We start from the raw sequence: 14,950 nt of genomic DNA on the forward strand, positions 1-14,950 counted from the left end.
CTACATATAATAATTCTAACTTCAAAGAAAAAGAAAAAAATAAACAACAACAACAACAACAAAAATCCTACAACATTCATCCCTCCACCCTTCCCATCACCATTCCAACATTCATTCTAAAAAGACTTCCTTCCTCTTTATACATTATAACATTCTACCAGTATCTCTTATATACACCTTATATTTTTCCTATAATATCTACCTTCCTTTACTAAATATAATTATCTTCTCCACTACGTATATCATCCTTATTCACCTAATATTATTCTTAAATCAGATATATTACACTTATAAATTAGATGTCATAATCTTCAAATTGTTTCCTCATGTATTCCAATACCAAATCCCATTCCTTTTTAATTTTTCCTGTAATATTCTTTATAGATTTATCTCTTATTATTTGTGTTAATTTATCAATTTCTATTATTTCTGTTAGTTTCAATAGCCATTCCTCTTTTTTTGGTATATCTTTATTTTTCCATTTTTGTGCCAACAACATTCTAGCTATTGTTACCATATAAAATAATTGTTTCCCGTATTTCAAATTTATTTCCTTATCAAATATTCCCAATAAAAATATTTCTGGTTTCATTTCTAATTTGATATGTAATATTTCATTAATTAGCTCTCTGATTTGCTTCCAAATTTTTTTAACTTCTTTGCAGTTCCACCAACAATGTAAGAATGATCCTGTTATTTCTTCACATTTCCAACATTTATTGTTTTTATTTTTATAAATTTTTGCTAATCTTTCCGGTGTCAGATACCAACGGTAAAACATTTTATACCAATTTTCTTTTAAGTTTTGAGATGCTGTACATTTCAATCCCTTTTTCCAAATATATTCCCATTTTTCCAGTGGAATGTTATAGCCAAAGTCTCTAGCCCATTTTATCATTGTTTCTTTAACTATTTCATCTTCCGTGTTTAATTGTAATAATCTTTTATAAGTTTTCCCAATCAATTTCTCCTGTTCATTGATTAGTAGTGTTTCCAAATCCGTTTTATTTTCCTCTTCTCCAAAATCTTTTAAATCTTTCTTCATTCTCTCGTAAATTCTCCTATATGCATACCAACCAGCATCAAATCCAATTTGTTCCAATTCTTCCTGGGTTTTTATTACAAATTTACCTGATTCAATTTTTAACAAATCTCTATAAGTAAACCACTTTTGTTCTGAAATAACATGGAGATTTGGAGCACTGTCATAGTACACAGTTATAACATTATTAGCCTATTTTAACTGCCATGGCTGCATAGTAAGGAATCCCAAGATGTGGTTTTGGTCAAAGACACTTCAGTTCTGAAGTGCTCTTTCCTATATTGCAAGCCCATCAAAATTTGGGAGAATCGAAACACGGGAGTCAAAGTGGACTCACAGTGCCATAATTGTCTAGTGTGAAAGTGCCTGTGGCCATTTTGGATTTCAATGGAGTGGAAAGCAAGGCAAAGAGTCTTTAAGGAGGAGGCAAAATTTATGGCAAGTTTGACAATCCTGCATTTGGGTATCTTCAATAAACAATCTGTTTTTTAAATAAGAGCATTGGTTTTTACCCTAATACCTCACAGGAGCCATTCACACAAGATGGTCATCAATTTTGTTCTGCAAACAAAGAATACCTCTGGGATGTACACAGAAACATTCTGTAATAATTATTCCATGTGCACAACCAATGAGTTCACTGAACATTTTTGTTCCTGATAAACAATCACATGCGTTCAGAAATGTGAAATGCTTTATTCTGGCCTCCTTGGCATCTCTAACTAGCTTGCCAACTCATGTCAAAAGATTCTTATGGCCTTAAAGCTGCTCTCATTCTAAGGGTTATTAAAAGGAATAGCTGGCCATACTGGCTGAGGGACTTGGGAGATGTAGTTCAAAAGTAAATTTCCCAAGTTCTGTTCCAGAAGACAGCTATTGAACAAGCCCAGGAATTCTCTGACCATATTGGATACAGACTTTTGTAATTTATCTCCTGTAGCCCTTATAACATGCATCATACTTTATTCTGAACAACTCTTAATTTAACAGCAAAGCAAAACTTACACTTCCATCACTGCAAGGCTTTAGGTCTTTCCAGAACGTTTGCATCTGGGTCAAGTCCACCTTGTTGAGGGGAATAGACACTTCCCCAATGGGATCATTACGACTGAACCGATCATAATCAAGAACCTGTAGATACAGCACTCGTTGAACCACTTTCTCATAGGGAAAACCTGCCAGAAGCAAAGGAACAGAGGTAAAGCTAAGACTCTAAGTGTTGGGAAATGCAGCAAAGAGAGCCCAGCTATAAGCCTGGATTCAGGTAAAAACAACGGTTCTGTTGCACATGCTAGTTTTTCTACATTAGACAATAAACATTTATGACTTTATCATACCAGCCTGTTGTCTCACACCAATTGTGTTGCTGAAGCAAAGGGGGACATAGTGGTTTGAAAACAATCACTATCAATACTTTTCTGCAATTGTGCTATTATGCTGCTTTGGCAATCCATAGTCCTGCACTTGCTCTTCTGCACTGCCTTGCTAACCCCACTGTGTGTCTTTTGATATTTTCATTTTTTACCTATTTTTATTATTCATTTTTGCTATGATTGTATCATTACAACAAAATGATAAAAATTAAAATAAAAGAATGACAAAGGTAAAGCAAGAGCAACTTCAGCCTGCTTGGGAATAGCAAATGGGAGAGGGGGAGGGAAGAAGAGAGGAAGGGAATCATGCCCACTCATGCCACGTGACTGTTGGAATATCAGAACTGCAGTGAAAGAGATCTATCATACTAAAGGCAATAGTGGAAAAGCATAGATATTGGCAGCCATTGATGAGTTTTTCCCGTCAATGAAAAGGTGCACTCTACCAATGATTGAAATGCAAATTAGCTACAGGAGAGACACAATATTGTGTGACAAGTACTGGCCAAAGATGTTATTATCCTGCTCTAAATTGTGATCTACTAGCCTCATGTCACAAAGTCCTTAGAGAACTGGTAGAGAAAGGGCCAAGATTAGTCAAGCTAAAAAAAGGATAAAGGAATCCTATGCTTCTGAGTAATCTTGTTGCCTTGAATAATATTTGAAGGCATTTCAGATGGATGAGCAGTAATCCAGTTTCGTCAATCAAATGCAATGCTTCAGGGAACTGATTGGCACCTGTAAGGGCCAGGAAAGAATCCCAGCCCCTATCCATCAACACATTTAGATCACTAGTGAAGGCTTTGGGCCCCTCTGTGGAATCACAAGGCACAGGCTATTCTCCTGAGGATGGTTACTAAATGTGATGGACTAGGGGCATGATTTGACTTGGCAGAAGCCTAGACAGTAGATAAAGCAGAGGAAAAATATGGTATGTAGCATGAATGGACCAAAGAGAATAGATAAACCATTTACAAGAGAATGCCAAACATGAGGGATGAATGGTTAGGCTATCTTCGCAGCCTCTAATTTTTTAGTGATTAGCTTCTCAACACAGTGCAAGGAGGTGATATGGGTTGAAGCTCATAATGCGTCAAAATAGACTATTTGTGCATATTATTCCTATCTTTTAATTTTTTAATATCAAAAATGTTCATGATGCATTTGAACAACTGACTTGAAAAGCTTCTTATCCCAAACATAGGGCTCTTGCACATGGGGCAAAGGTATCTGGAGGTTAAAGTGTATGTTGCTATAGTCCTTGTTTTTCTTTTTGTTTTTAACTATCCATGTGAAATTTTAGTTGACTCAGAATATTTTTGGCAATATCCAGCATTAGCTAAAACATGTATATTCCCATCCTTTTTAATTTTGAGACACATTGGAACAAAAAAAGAAAAAAAGGGGGAGAGGGAATCCTTCACTCTTTTCCCTTTTATAACTCTTTTAGAGTTATATACTGTATTTATTAGTGCATCTGTGGAATTGGCCTTTTGCATCGTAACACCATAATTGTTTTTAAAACTCAGAGAGGAGAAAATTTGCCTTTCAAACTATAGGGCCACTTCAGCAAACCATGTCCTAGATTTAAACAAAACCTTTGGAATAACCCCAGTGCTGATTCAAATAAAATAAAGTAAAATAAAATAAAATAAAAATTTGCTACAATTGCCCCCAAAGAATGGAATGAGTAGATGTGGAGACATCAACCACTGGCAAAACCAAATGAGCTATACAGTGAGAAGTCATGTTTCTTTAGACCATTCTGAACAGTCCATGATCTTACTCCCCTTTCTTCATCTTCAGAGTGTTTTTCTTTAAAAGAAAGTTAAGGCTAATTGTATACAGACAATTAGGAGCTTATCACATGGACTTTAAAACTGTCTCAAGCCTCCCAGGCTGCAGCGGGGATGCAGGATGGAGGCGGGGATTATTGCATGCTAAATTGCTGCCTAATCGCCGCCTGCCATCAGCCCAGGTCCCAGCCGTGCTCCTCCAGAACTTATTTGAAGTCGGAAGATTTCCGGCTTCTAAAAAGTGTTGGCAGAGCATAGTTGGGACCTGGGCTGATGGCAGGCCATGATTGGGCAGCGATTTAGCATGCGGGAGACTTGAGACAGTTTTGAAGTCCATGTGATAAGCTCCCTAGTTCACCACAGATGCCTGCCTGCCCGCCTGCCTTCCTTGCAGTGGTAGGAAATTGTTTCTGAATTTTCTCAATCCTGACTACTTCATACAGGCATGAGGTCTCTAAGATCCCACTACCCACCACTTTTGCACAGCTTCTCAAAATGAATGATGTGTAGGTGAAAACTGAGATGCAGACAGCCCCAAGAGAAAGAAGCAGGTGTGTATGGGGAATGCATCAAAATTACTGTAAGGAGGACTGTGAGAGAAAGACTAAACTAAATGAAAGAAATGTAACCAGAACCACTGATGCTGCAAGAGGTTATCTGGGTCAGACAGCTGTTGGAACCCAGAGCCCACCTGGCTCACTGGGCAAAAGCCGGGGCTCTTATGGGGACTGTTGTTTCTTGTGTGAGCCACCTAGGTTGGAAACAGTGCAGGACACATCTCCAACTCTCACATGATGGACTAGAGAACTAGATAATGTTTGCATACTCTTTCCCTGCTGCCATCTTTGGCTGTGTCCCTTCCTTTCCCCATTCCAGCCAGTTAGGGGAGCTTCCTCTGCTGAGCTTTCCTGACAAAAGCTTTGTGTATCACCTTGCTCCTGAGGGTTGCTTCTTTGTTATAGTATACCATAGTGTGCTCTATTTCCATAACAAAAGCCTCCCTGTAGGAAAGATGTACAAACACAATTCATTGATGAATTAATATGATATTTGAAGTTTTTTCAACAGGCATTATCTATGTCTTATTTATGAGTAATCACAAGCCCTTTTAACACCACACAATTATAGCACTTTGATTCCACTGTAACTGCCATAATATCCTGTGGACTCCTGAGGCTTGTAGTTTGGTCAGAGGCTCCAGAGGTTCTCTGTTGCTAAGAATTCTAAGTGCACCTCCTAAATTACAAATCCCAGAAGTCCAAAGGATGGAGGCATGTGAGTTAATGTGGAATCATAGTGCTAAAATTGTGTAGTCTAATAGGATCCACAATTATTATCTCTCCCACATTATGCTTTTTTGTGGAGAGAATTCAGCTACCAAACTCACTTTGGGGTGAGGTGACTCACCTGTTTGAGGAGGCTGCTATAATTCAGTAACACTGCAGACACTGCATGAAAATTGCCCATTTCTAAAATATGTCCACGGCTCCAACTTTAAAACATCAAAGGCATCCATCTCCCTGGTGTGGAAGGTCAGTGGAGTTGTCTTCATGTGTTGGTGTTTGAAGCTGATGTGATTTATTCTGAGCACAGGTGAGCCTTCCTGTCAACACTGCATGATTGGCAGCCACTGCAACACTAATGCGGTGGCTCAGCCTCCATGCGAGTGCTTTTGAAATGGTGCAGTCCCTGTGTGGCGCTCACACCATGCTGAACCATTTTCAGTAGCCTACTATCTTGGGGATTAGACAAGAGTGTGACCATGTCCTAATGGTTACCAGAATGGAGACATTATGGTGTAAATGGTTTTGATGTTTTATTCCATGTTAGCACACCCTGTATTCTCATTTGGCTAGAACCCTTCTGTACACTTGCATTGACAGTCTTTCCTACCAGTTATTTCACTTATCCATACATTCTGACAATGGAGGGAAACAGTAACATACTTAACAAGTGGAGATATGAGGTGCAGAATATATTGGCATACCCTCCAAAATTTTACTGAGGAAAACCAGGACATGTATGGCTAAGCAAGACCAAGTGTGGTGAAGATGGCAAAAGTTATCAGTGAGGAAGACTCCCAAGTGAGGAGAGGCTGCAGCAGTTTGCTTTAGCTGACTTGGAAGGGCAAGATTTTGTCCTCTTCTGTCCCCCCACCCCCAAGTTAATGGAGTGCAAACTATGTTTGCACTTTAAGCAACTGAAGGAAGCTGAGAGCAAAGGGAAAAGAGAAGGAGGAGAAAGAAATCTGGTCATTTTAAAACCAACTGAAAAAGCGGGATGGCAGAGTATTAATCAGGACTGTCCCTGCTAAATTGGCACAGTTGGAGGGCATGCGTTCATTAAGCAACTTGCCTGGAGTCAGAACAAATCCTTTGCCTCTGTAACCAGTACCCTAAACATGGACTATCTCACCTACCTTCAAAGAGAAAGGTCTCATTCCAATGGGGGTTTAGGTTCTTCCTTTTCACCTTGGTCTCCAGCTTATGTTTTTTATCTGGTAGGAGGTAAATTTTGACAAAAGGGTCACTTGTGCCACTGAAATCCTTGGCTGGCAGTTCCTGAGCTTTCAATATTTTGACAGTTAGGGTGGATTCCTGGAAATTGTAGCCAACGCTAAACTGGATTCGGCCAAGGTTCTCTCTGCTGGAGCTGTCGTGTCCCTCATCATCCTCAGACCCAGGGGAGAGCTAGGGAGCAAGGAGAGAGATTGAAGGAGAAAGAGAGGTAATCATGAGATTCTGGTTGATACACAAGGTTCATTTTCACAATAAGCTGCTTTTGAGCATTAGAAGGCCCAAAAGCTAACCCAAATCTAATTTAAAATATAGGTAATTGGTGAGAACATATTTCTGGATGTTTCATTTGTTTTATGTACTATTACCATAACAAAACATTTCCCTTTACAGTTGGCCTCATCCTGTCGCTTTGCTAGCAAGTGTATCTGACCTAGAAAACAAAATTCGGTGCCTCTTGTCTTTGGAAAACGCAAGACCTTTCCAAACTGTCTGCTGTCTTCAGGTGAGAAAAAACACTTGAAAAAATCATTTATCCAATGTAAGCAAGTGTCAGAAAGGAAAGGGCTTGGGGAAATTACTGCAGAGAGGGGATATTGTTAGCACAAGGTTTATTTAATCACAGGCCTAACTGGGAGTGAGAGCCTGGGGGCCTGGAGAACAGTATGACTCTGCTCCTCATTAGCAGAGTGTGAAGCCACCAGTTTCAGAAATGCTTCACCCAACTGTCATTTAGCCACCCTGCCAGCCTCCTTGTTAAGCATCACACTTTCCAGCTTGCACATAGTTCAGGACTTCATGGTAAGATCCCAAATACTGGGCCAGCAAGAGTTCTTCTATTACTCACAACAAGTTCCTGTTCCTATTTGTAAGCAAGCCTATTCAGCAGGGAAAGGTAATCCTCCACTATACAACCATAACATTTTATGTGCCATAGTGTCTTCCTTACACCCTACAACTGTCCTGATTAGCAGGGACAGTCCCGAGTAATCCTCTGTCATCTCTCACTTTCAGATGCCTTTAAAATGTCCCAGTTTCTCTCTCTTCTCCTCCCGCTTTCCTCCTTTGTCCTCAGTTTACTTCAGATAACAGAAACTAAGTTCAGAGTGCAAAAGACTGCACTCAGTTAACTCAGCAGGGGGAAGGGGAGAGGAAGGGTAGTGTCTTGCCCTTCCAATAAATTGAGGCAAAACTAAACTGCTGCAAACTCTCCTGTTTGTTCTTCCTCATTAATACCTTTTATCATCTTGAGCACACACTGATGTTGCTTGGCTACACATTTCAGATTTTATCTGTGAAACTTTGGAGGGCTTGGTTCCTAGAAAATCTGTTTTTTAGCAGTGTCTTCTAAAGACTCCTCTCCATTCATAATGTTAATTAAGCCTTTATTAATATTTAATAACTTAATTACAATCAGGTCCCCAGGTCAGTGACTACATCAAACAATTATTCCCATATTGCTGTTTTATAGGAATCTGTAACATTCTGTCTCAATTTGGTTCAAAATGCCTATACAGTTTGTACATGCAAGCCCAATATCATCCGGTACACAAGGGGCATGGAACAGGGAGGTGAGGCTGACCTTCTCCCCCACTCTCCTTTGGTTGGCAGGTAAAAGCTTGTTCAACTGAACTGGCATTTTTGAGATTAAAAGGTTGTGAAGGTCCCCCACCCCCACCCCCGCATGAGTTGTGTGCTGCTTTTTCCCTTCATTGTTATTGTTGCCTCTTTTAAGTTATTGAAATTGTTGTAAATTCTGGGCATGATGCCTAATTTGACTGTGTTTTAACTTAGGTATAATCAGGTATCAATATTTTAACTTTGTTGTAAGTTTCTTTTGGGGTTCTTTATTGGGAAAGATGGGATTTATGAAACAAACAAATAAATATTATCCTGCAAGTTTTGTCCCCTCATCCCTGACCAGTGTCTAGGCTAGCTACAACTGACCTGAGCCACAGTCTAAAAACATCTGGAAGGACATACATTCCCCATCCACTGTACCAAGTTGCTTTGCCACACATTTTCACCCTATGTCATAATCAAAGAAGAGAATGCTAGAATGATTCATTAGTATTAGCTTCCCTCTCTTTCTCTTTTGAACTTGGTGTGAGCCACTTTGGGAAACAATATTCACTTAAAAGCAGGATTAAAACAAAGTAAAATGAATATAGTCTAATCTTACATACACTCTGGCTCAAAAATACTCCAGCAAAGGAAGCCTGGTATCCAAAGGTTCATGGTGAAAAACTGCAACAGGGAGAGGTTTTTGATTCTCAAATGCTTTGTGTTTGTTCAGCTTAACTAAGGGCATGCTGAAAGTTACAGCATCTAACGGAGATTGGAATCTGTGGTACCTAAGGAAACTAAATATCTGTGTTGACTCTCACAATAAGGTCAACAATTTCCAATTTTAAATCTCATCCCCCTTTGGCAGCTTGCCCTGAATCTTTTCATTTCTCAGAAAGGCTTTAAGACACCTTTTGCTGCCATTGTTTTGCAAGGCTCCAGGCTGGTTGTGTGCTATCTGAAGGCAAGCAAAGACACGTAAGTAAAATACATCAAGGTAAAGCAGGTGGAAAATTCACAAAGCTGGGGAGAGTTGGGTAAATTCTTGCCCTGATGGCAAGAAAGAGCGAATAAGAGCTGCTTCATTTCCGATCAGAGGTGCCCAAAATATCAAAGTCCACCTCTGCCTTTCTGCAACTATGAAGATAGCCTCTTCTTCATGGTGCAGTGACCTTTGCAAGACTTTGATATGTATGAGGAAATTGCTTTAGTATAGGCTTGGAAAAAAGTCCACATACAACTCATAAAGGTACAAGGCCCTAACCCAGGGATGGCAGGATGACCAACTGTCCTAACCACAAAGGTGGACAAGGCACCGCAAAATGTAGGGCATTCAAGAAAAATGGAGGACAGACCAAATAAAAGCTAGAAATGCTCATAGAAACATAAATTCATGCTTCATAGCCCTGCTCAAAATGGAGGAAGTTTGGGAATTCCTCCTGGATAGATTCGAGGAAGCCACAGCCCTGAGCCTGAAAGACCTGAGCAGGGCTGTGGATGATAGGGTGACTTGGAGGTCTTTCATTCATAGGGTTGCCATAAGTTGAAGTTGACTTGATGTTAGTTCACAATACCAGAGCTATACGTTCCTGGTTGTTTGGTATTGATGATACCTACATATTCCCTGTTTAGGGGATATACAGGGGCTGTAAAAGTCCTCCAATCCTCACTTACCAGGCAGCAGCTGCTGTGATCAACAGAGATCTGTTTCCGTGTTGATCCAGAAGCAGCTGACTGATGTTCCCACCTCCTTGTGTGAGTGATCTCTGGCAGGAGGGAGGAATGTAACATGGACCCTACTTCTGCATGTTGCACCAGAGATCAGTCCTGGGAAGGAGTGGGACCATCAGTTTTTTTTATCAATAGGAAAACAGATCCATTTGATGACTGGTATATGGGGATTGAAGGGACTGGGCCAGGAGTCATTGTGTAGCTATATAACTACAGTGGTTATACATTTGTAAATGGCCCAAGCAAAATCCAGACCTTTTTAAAAATGGCCTGAAAATTTGCATTTAAATGATACATAGTTTATCTTAAAATATGTGTTTTGTAGGCATTTCTCCCTAAAACAGCCACTTTGAGCTGGTATCTGCACAGCAAAATTCTGAAGAGTGCACACAGTCTGAAAAGTAAATGTGTTTTGATCCACATATTAATTAAGGATTTATGAATGAGGACAGCTCACTTAATAATGTAGAATAAATGAAATTCTCCAGCACCCTTAGGTTGAATTTGTTTTCTTTTTATGTGGACAAGGAGTGGTGATGAATCCTTCACCTGTTTTTCTTTCACACCAAGAGGATCTTCAAGCTTCAGTGTGGTTATTAATGGTTAGAACTACTCATAAGGCCAATTTCTGTGACAGGACATGCCCTTACACAATAAAACCTACAAGTATTCAGACAGAAATAGCCCTAATCCTAGTTTGTGGGCTTATTTTAGTTAGCAATGTGAAAGGAATAGCTGCAAGATATAGTGAGGTACTAATATTAGCCAAATCGTGCCTGTTTCTGCTTTAACAGCAACACGTCAGAAGTACAGAAGCCAGAGGAATTAAATCAGCTCTGGGAGAAAACCTGCAAGCTTTGAATGTTCAAAAAAATGCTCAGGCCTTTGAACATCAGTTATATTGCTATCGATTCATGAAGTCATTATCAACACCATTACATTAGCATCTTCTCAGTTCATCAGCTTCCACTTAATTGCTGGCAGGGGGAATGCAGAAAAAATATTAATGTGATTGTGTACTGTGACATGTTTTTCTCCAAAACACATGGTTAGGAAGATGTGGGTCCACAGAAGCCACCACATGCTTCTCTGTCTCAAATACTTTGAGTTCCACAGATGGAGAAGGGCCACGAGACAGCTCCATTGAGGAAGAGTTTGCATGGGTGGCCCACGGTCCAAACATGGAGTGGGGTACTTTATTCATCCTGAAATACCAAAGTGAAATCCCCTAACCTCCACTTGGATCATGAGCTGTCTGTGGCAGATTGGTTACACAGTACCAATAAATTTTGTCACAGAAAGACATGATCTGACTTACTGCTTGCAATGAGAATTCTTGCTAGCCTTGCCCTTTTCATGCTTTCACCAAGACAAATGCCTTTCCAGTCTTTCAAAATGGTTGTGGCTGGAGATTAAATGAGGTGATGAAAGGGAAATAGATCAGCGGCTGGGGAAGACCTTAGATTTTGAGCAGATATAGAAATTCTCTCCTTTCATTTTTCATTGGTGCCTATCTTCCCCCCACCCCCAGTCTTCTATGGATTTTGCCCTGTCATGTTTTCAGGCACCTTAAGCATTTCTTTCTCCTTCTTTTCTCTGGAGAGGATCTCAAAAAATGATGGCAAGAAGCTGAACTCTTTTATATGCCCCTCATAGTGTAGACAAATAAATAATAACTTCTGGACTACTTGGCTATAGCTTTGATGCTTTCTTGGGACCTGTCATAAAAGATCTTCCTTCCCTTCTATCACAGCAGTCTCCTCAAATGGTTCCTGGCTTCCATCCATCTGCTCACTGCCAGCTAGGTAAATCCTTCCTGACAACCTGTCTGTCTTGTTGCCAGAGTCATCTCCACAGGAGCCAACATGGCAGCTTCCTATGCCTACAGGTAGCAAGTTTGCAAAAAGACAGGTTATCATAGGGGAAGCAGCTATAGGTGTCAAGCCAGTCCAGGTCATATAACTTCACGGAAGTTAAAAGGAGGCACAGGGGCAAGGTCTCAGGCGGTCTAGATTTTGTTACCTGCAGCCAGCAATGCAGATAACCAAAGACAAAAGGGTAAAACAAAGAGACATTAAACACAGTCAATCTAGAGGTCAAGAATCCCAAGAAATACACATGCACAGAGAGCACTACTGGTCTGGAAGACTAAATAGTTGTGTGCAACAAGGACTCCCAGAAGCTGATGGGAGATTTATAGGTGTCTGCCTCTGCAAGCCAGGTGCTTGATTACTTAGTGTTTCCTATTTAACAGACATTGATTCCTGTGGTGCTGTTACTTCTCTCTTCACCCAACTTTAAAGGACAGGGGTTTCACTTTGGCTGTTCATCAAGTCTTACTCAGGAGAGAGTCCTTCAGCCCTCTCAGATTTGAGGAGCCATAATCTGGAGCTGGAAACCCTGTACAATCTAGCTCCTCCATGTCAGATTCCTCTTATTGCAGAGGGGGTTATGACAGGTATGTTCTAAACCGGTGCAACAGTTCTGGGGTGCATGGAGTCCTTGCACCTGTGGAATAGCATGGATGAGACCTGGTTAAAAGCTATGAATTTAGGGGCACTCAGCCTAGAGGAGAATTGGGGTGGCAGTGTTTAATCTTCTCAATGGCCATGGGCTACTGATCACTTGGGTGTCTTGGAATGTTACTCCGAAAAGGTTGATAATTGAGGAGGAAATAAACCTTATGGCCAATTCATCCAAACCAACCAGTGTATTCACAGACCACATAACTAAAGAATCCTGGATTTGCTTCACTTAGAGATACACCTTTTATCCCAAGCAGGGATGATGGAAGCATAGCCCCCAAGGTCCCACCCGTAGAGTCCCCCATCTTCATTCCCTTGTTCAGTATAGAGCCCTTATCCTTACATCTACTCAAAAGGAAGACCTATTGGCCTTTTACAGACAGCCCAAATAAAGCTGCTTCGAGTCACAGTGGAGATATGCTGTTTCAATGATGCATGCGTCCTAAGAGTCCAGAAGCCACACCAAAGCCACGCTCCAGTCCTTAGTGCTGGAGTGTGGCTTTGGTGCGACTTCTGGACTCTTAGGACGCATGCATCATTGAAACACCATACCTCCACTGTGACTCGAAGCAGCTTTATTTTGGCTGTCTGTAACAGGCCATTAAGTTCAATGGATTTACTCCTCACTTAGTGTGGATGAAATTACATAATTACTGTTCCAGAACCACCTACCCCAAATATTATTGAGGGTGTCAATTGCAATTATTCTGTTACAATTATAACAGAAGCCAGTGATATTTAATATTCTGTTAAACGTTCATTAGTTTTAACCCTAGAGGGCCAAAAAGTGAGGCTTACATTTAAAATGAAATTAATTTTGCAGAAGAATTAGAAAGGGAAACTGTGATGGCTATTTGTGAAGGAGATGCAACTTATGCTTCCATTATATTCTTTGTCGCTCCAGGTCAAAACCTGCTTGTTTGCCCAAGCATTTTAAACTTGTCCAATAACCTGGATGACAGGAGTAGTTTAATTTACAAATTTCCTGCCTTTTTGTTGCAGTACTTAGGTTATTTTACATACTATTAAAATTTTTAATTTACAATTTGTACACTACTCTGGAATTGTGGGAAGGCAGGACCATACAAAAGCCATTTTAAATAAATAATAAATTATTATTATTATTATTATTATTATTATTATTATTATTATTATCATCCACTTTTCTCCTAATAGAAAAGGCAGCGAGTTATTTATTTTGTTTAATTGGATCTACTTCAGAAGCCAGTGCAGGACATACAGTATTATTCCAAGTGAATGAGTAATGCATATAAGGGAGCTTTTCCCAACCTTGTGTCTTTCAGATGTGTTGGATTACAACTCCCACAGCTCCCAGTGAGTTATGCTGGAAGGAGTCAAACTGTGGACGGCTACTATATAGATCAAGCTATATTCGAGCAGGTGGCAGCTTTCATGCCAGTGAACTGATCACTCCATCCCAGGTTTCATTATGAGCTTTGAAAGAGAAATCCAGAACACTGAACCAAATGGGAGATAGCACTGGATAGTTCCTTCAGACTAAACCCAAGAGTGGATCCACTCATCACTCCATTGACACAGAATCCACCAGCCACCACAGCTGTGCTCAGGCAGTGTCCCCTGGGCATTACAAGTACATAGGAGTTTTCTCATGGTTCATGTTAATGGATAAGGAATGGTAAGGGAGTCGGGCTGCAGGGAGGATGGTGCCAATGCCTCCCCTTCAGCTGAAAGTCTTTGGTATAAATCTGGTTTCTTCATGGGAATGTTCACCATGTACTGCATCTGCCAGAAGAGGATGCAGAGTCTTTTTGGTGCTGGATTCTAATGGCTGCTGCATCTATAAGAGCTTCTCTGATGGAGTCAGTGTTTGAAATCTGCTAGTGAAGGATCAAACACACAACTTCCTGTGCCCTTGGAGCGCAAAGGAAAACAAAGCCACAAAAACAAGAACATCAATGTTTTGCTGTCTTTCTGCTGCACTTCATTACTTGAGATGTGTTGTCAAGCTGGATAATGTGTTAGAAGGGGGAAAATACCTCTTGTACAATACACTAGAAAATCAAACTGGATTGTGTTGGTGTGTTGTTCAGCACTGGTGACCTGGCTGTGTTCCAGCTTGAAGCAATCGCATGGAGCTCTACTCCTCCCGTGTGTGTCCCTGACAGCAAAGCCAGGGACATTACCAAACACAAGGACCTGAAAATGTGAAGCTTGAAGATGAAATAGGAAAAAAAGGTAGAGGGCAAGGAGATGAAACTCATTAACAGGAATAGCATTCTGCAGATTATGGAATGCTGTCCCCTGAGAAAGGACTAAGGCCTTTTAGTCAGGCTATTTAAAAACAGGAAGGGTCAACGCTCTTGGAAACAGGCTGGCAGTAGGAGAAATGCATTAGGGAGCTTATCAAATTGTAAAGGAG

At 40.5% G+C, this 14,950-nt stretch overlaps 1 protein-coding gene across 8 annotated transcripts in view; it reads right to left on the minus strand.

Moving 5' to 3' along the window:
• SYT7 (synaptotagmin 7) overlaps positions 1 to 14,950 on the minus strand; it is a 335,723-nt gene that overhangs the window by 22,225 nt on the left and 298,548 nt on the right. For all 8 annotated transcript variants that reach the window (XM_042470278.1, XM_042470295.1, XM_042470258.1 and 5 more), the window contains 2 exons: positions 6,631 to 6,901; positions 2,048 to 2,217 (listed from right to left, as the gene is read on the minus strand). In XM_042470278.1, coding sequence (XP_042326212.1) covers positions 2,048 to 2,217; positions 6,631 to 6,901 — 441 coding nt within the window. The remainder of the gene's footprint in view (positions 1 to 2,047; positions 2,218 to 6,630; positions 6,902 to 14,950) is intronic.

The sequence above is a fragment of the Sceloporus undulatus genome, chromosome 1 (genome assembly GCF_019175285.1).
Source record: "Sceloporus undulatus isolate JIND9_A2432 ecotype Alabama chromosome 1, SceUnd_v1.1, whole genome shotgun sequence".
NCBI lineage: Eukaryota > Metazoa > Chordata > Lepidosauria > Squamata > Phrynosomatidae > Sceloporus > Sceloporus undulatus.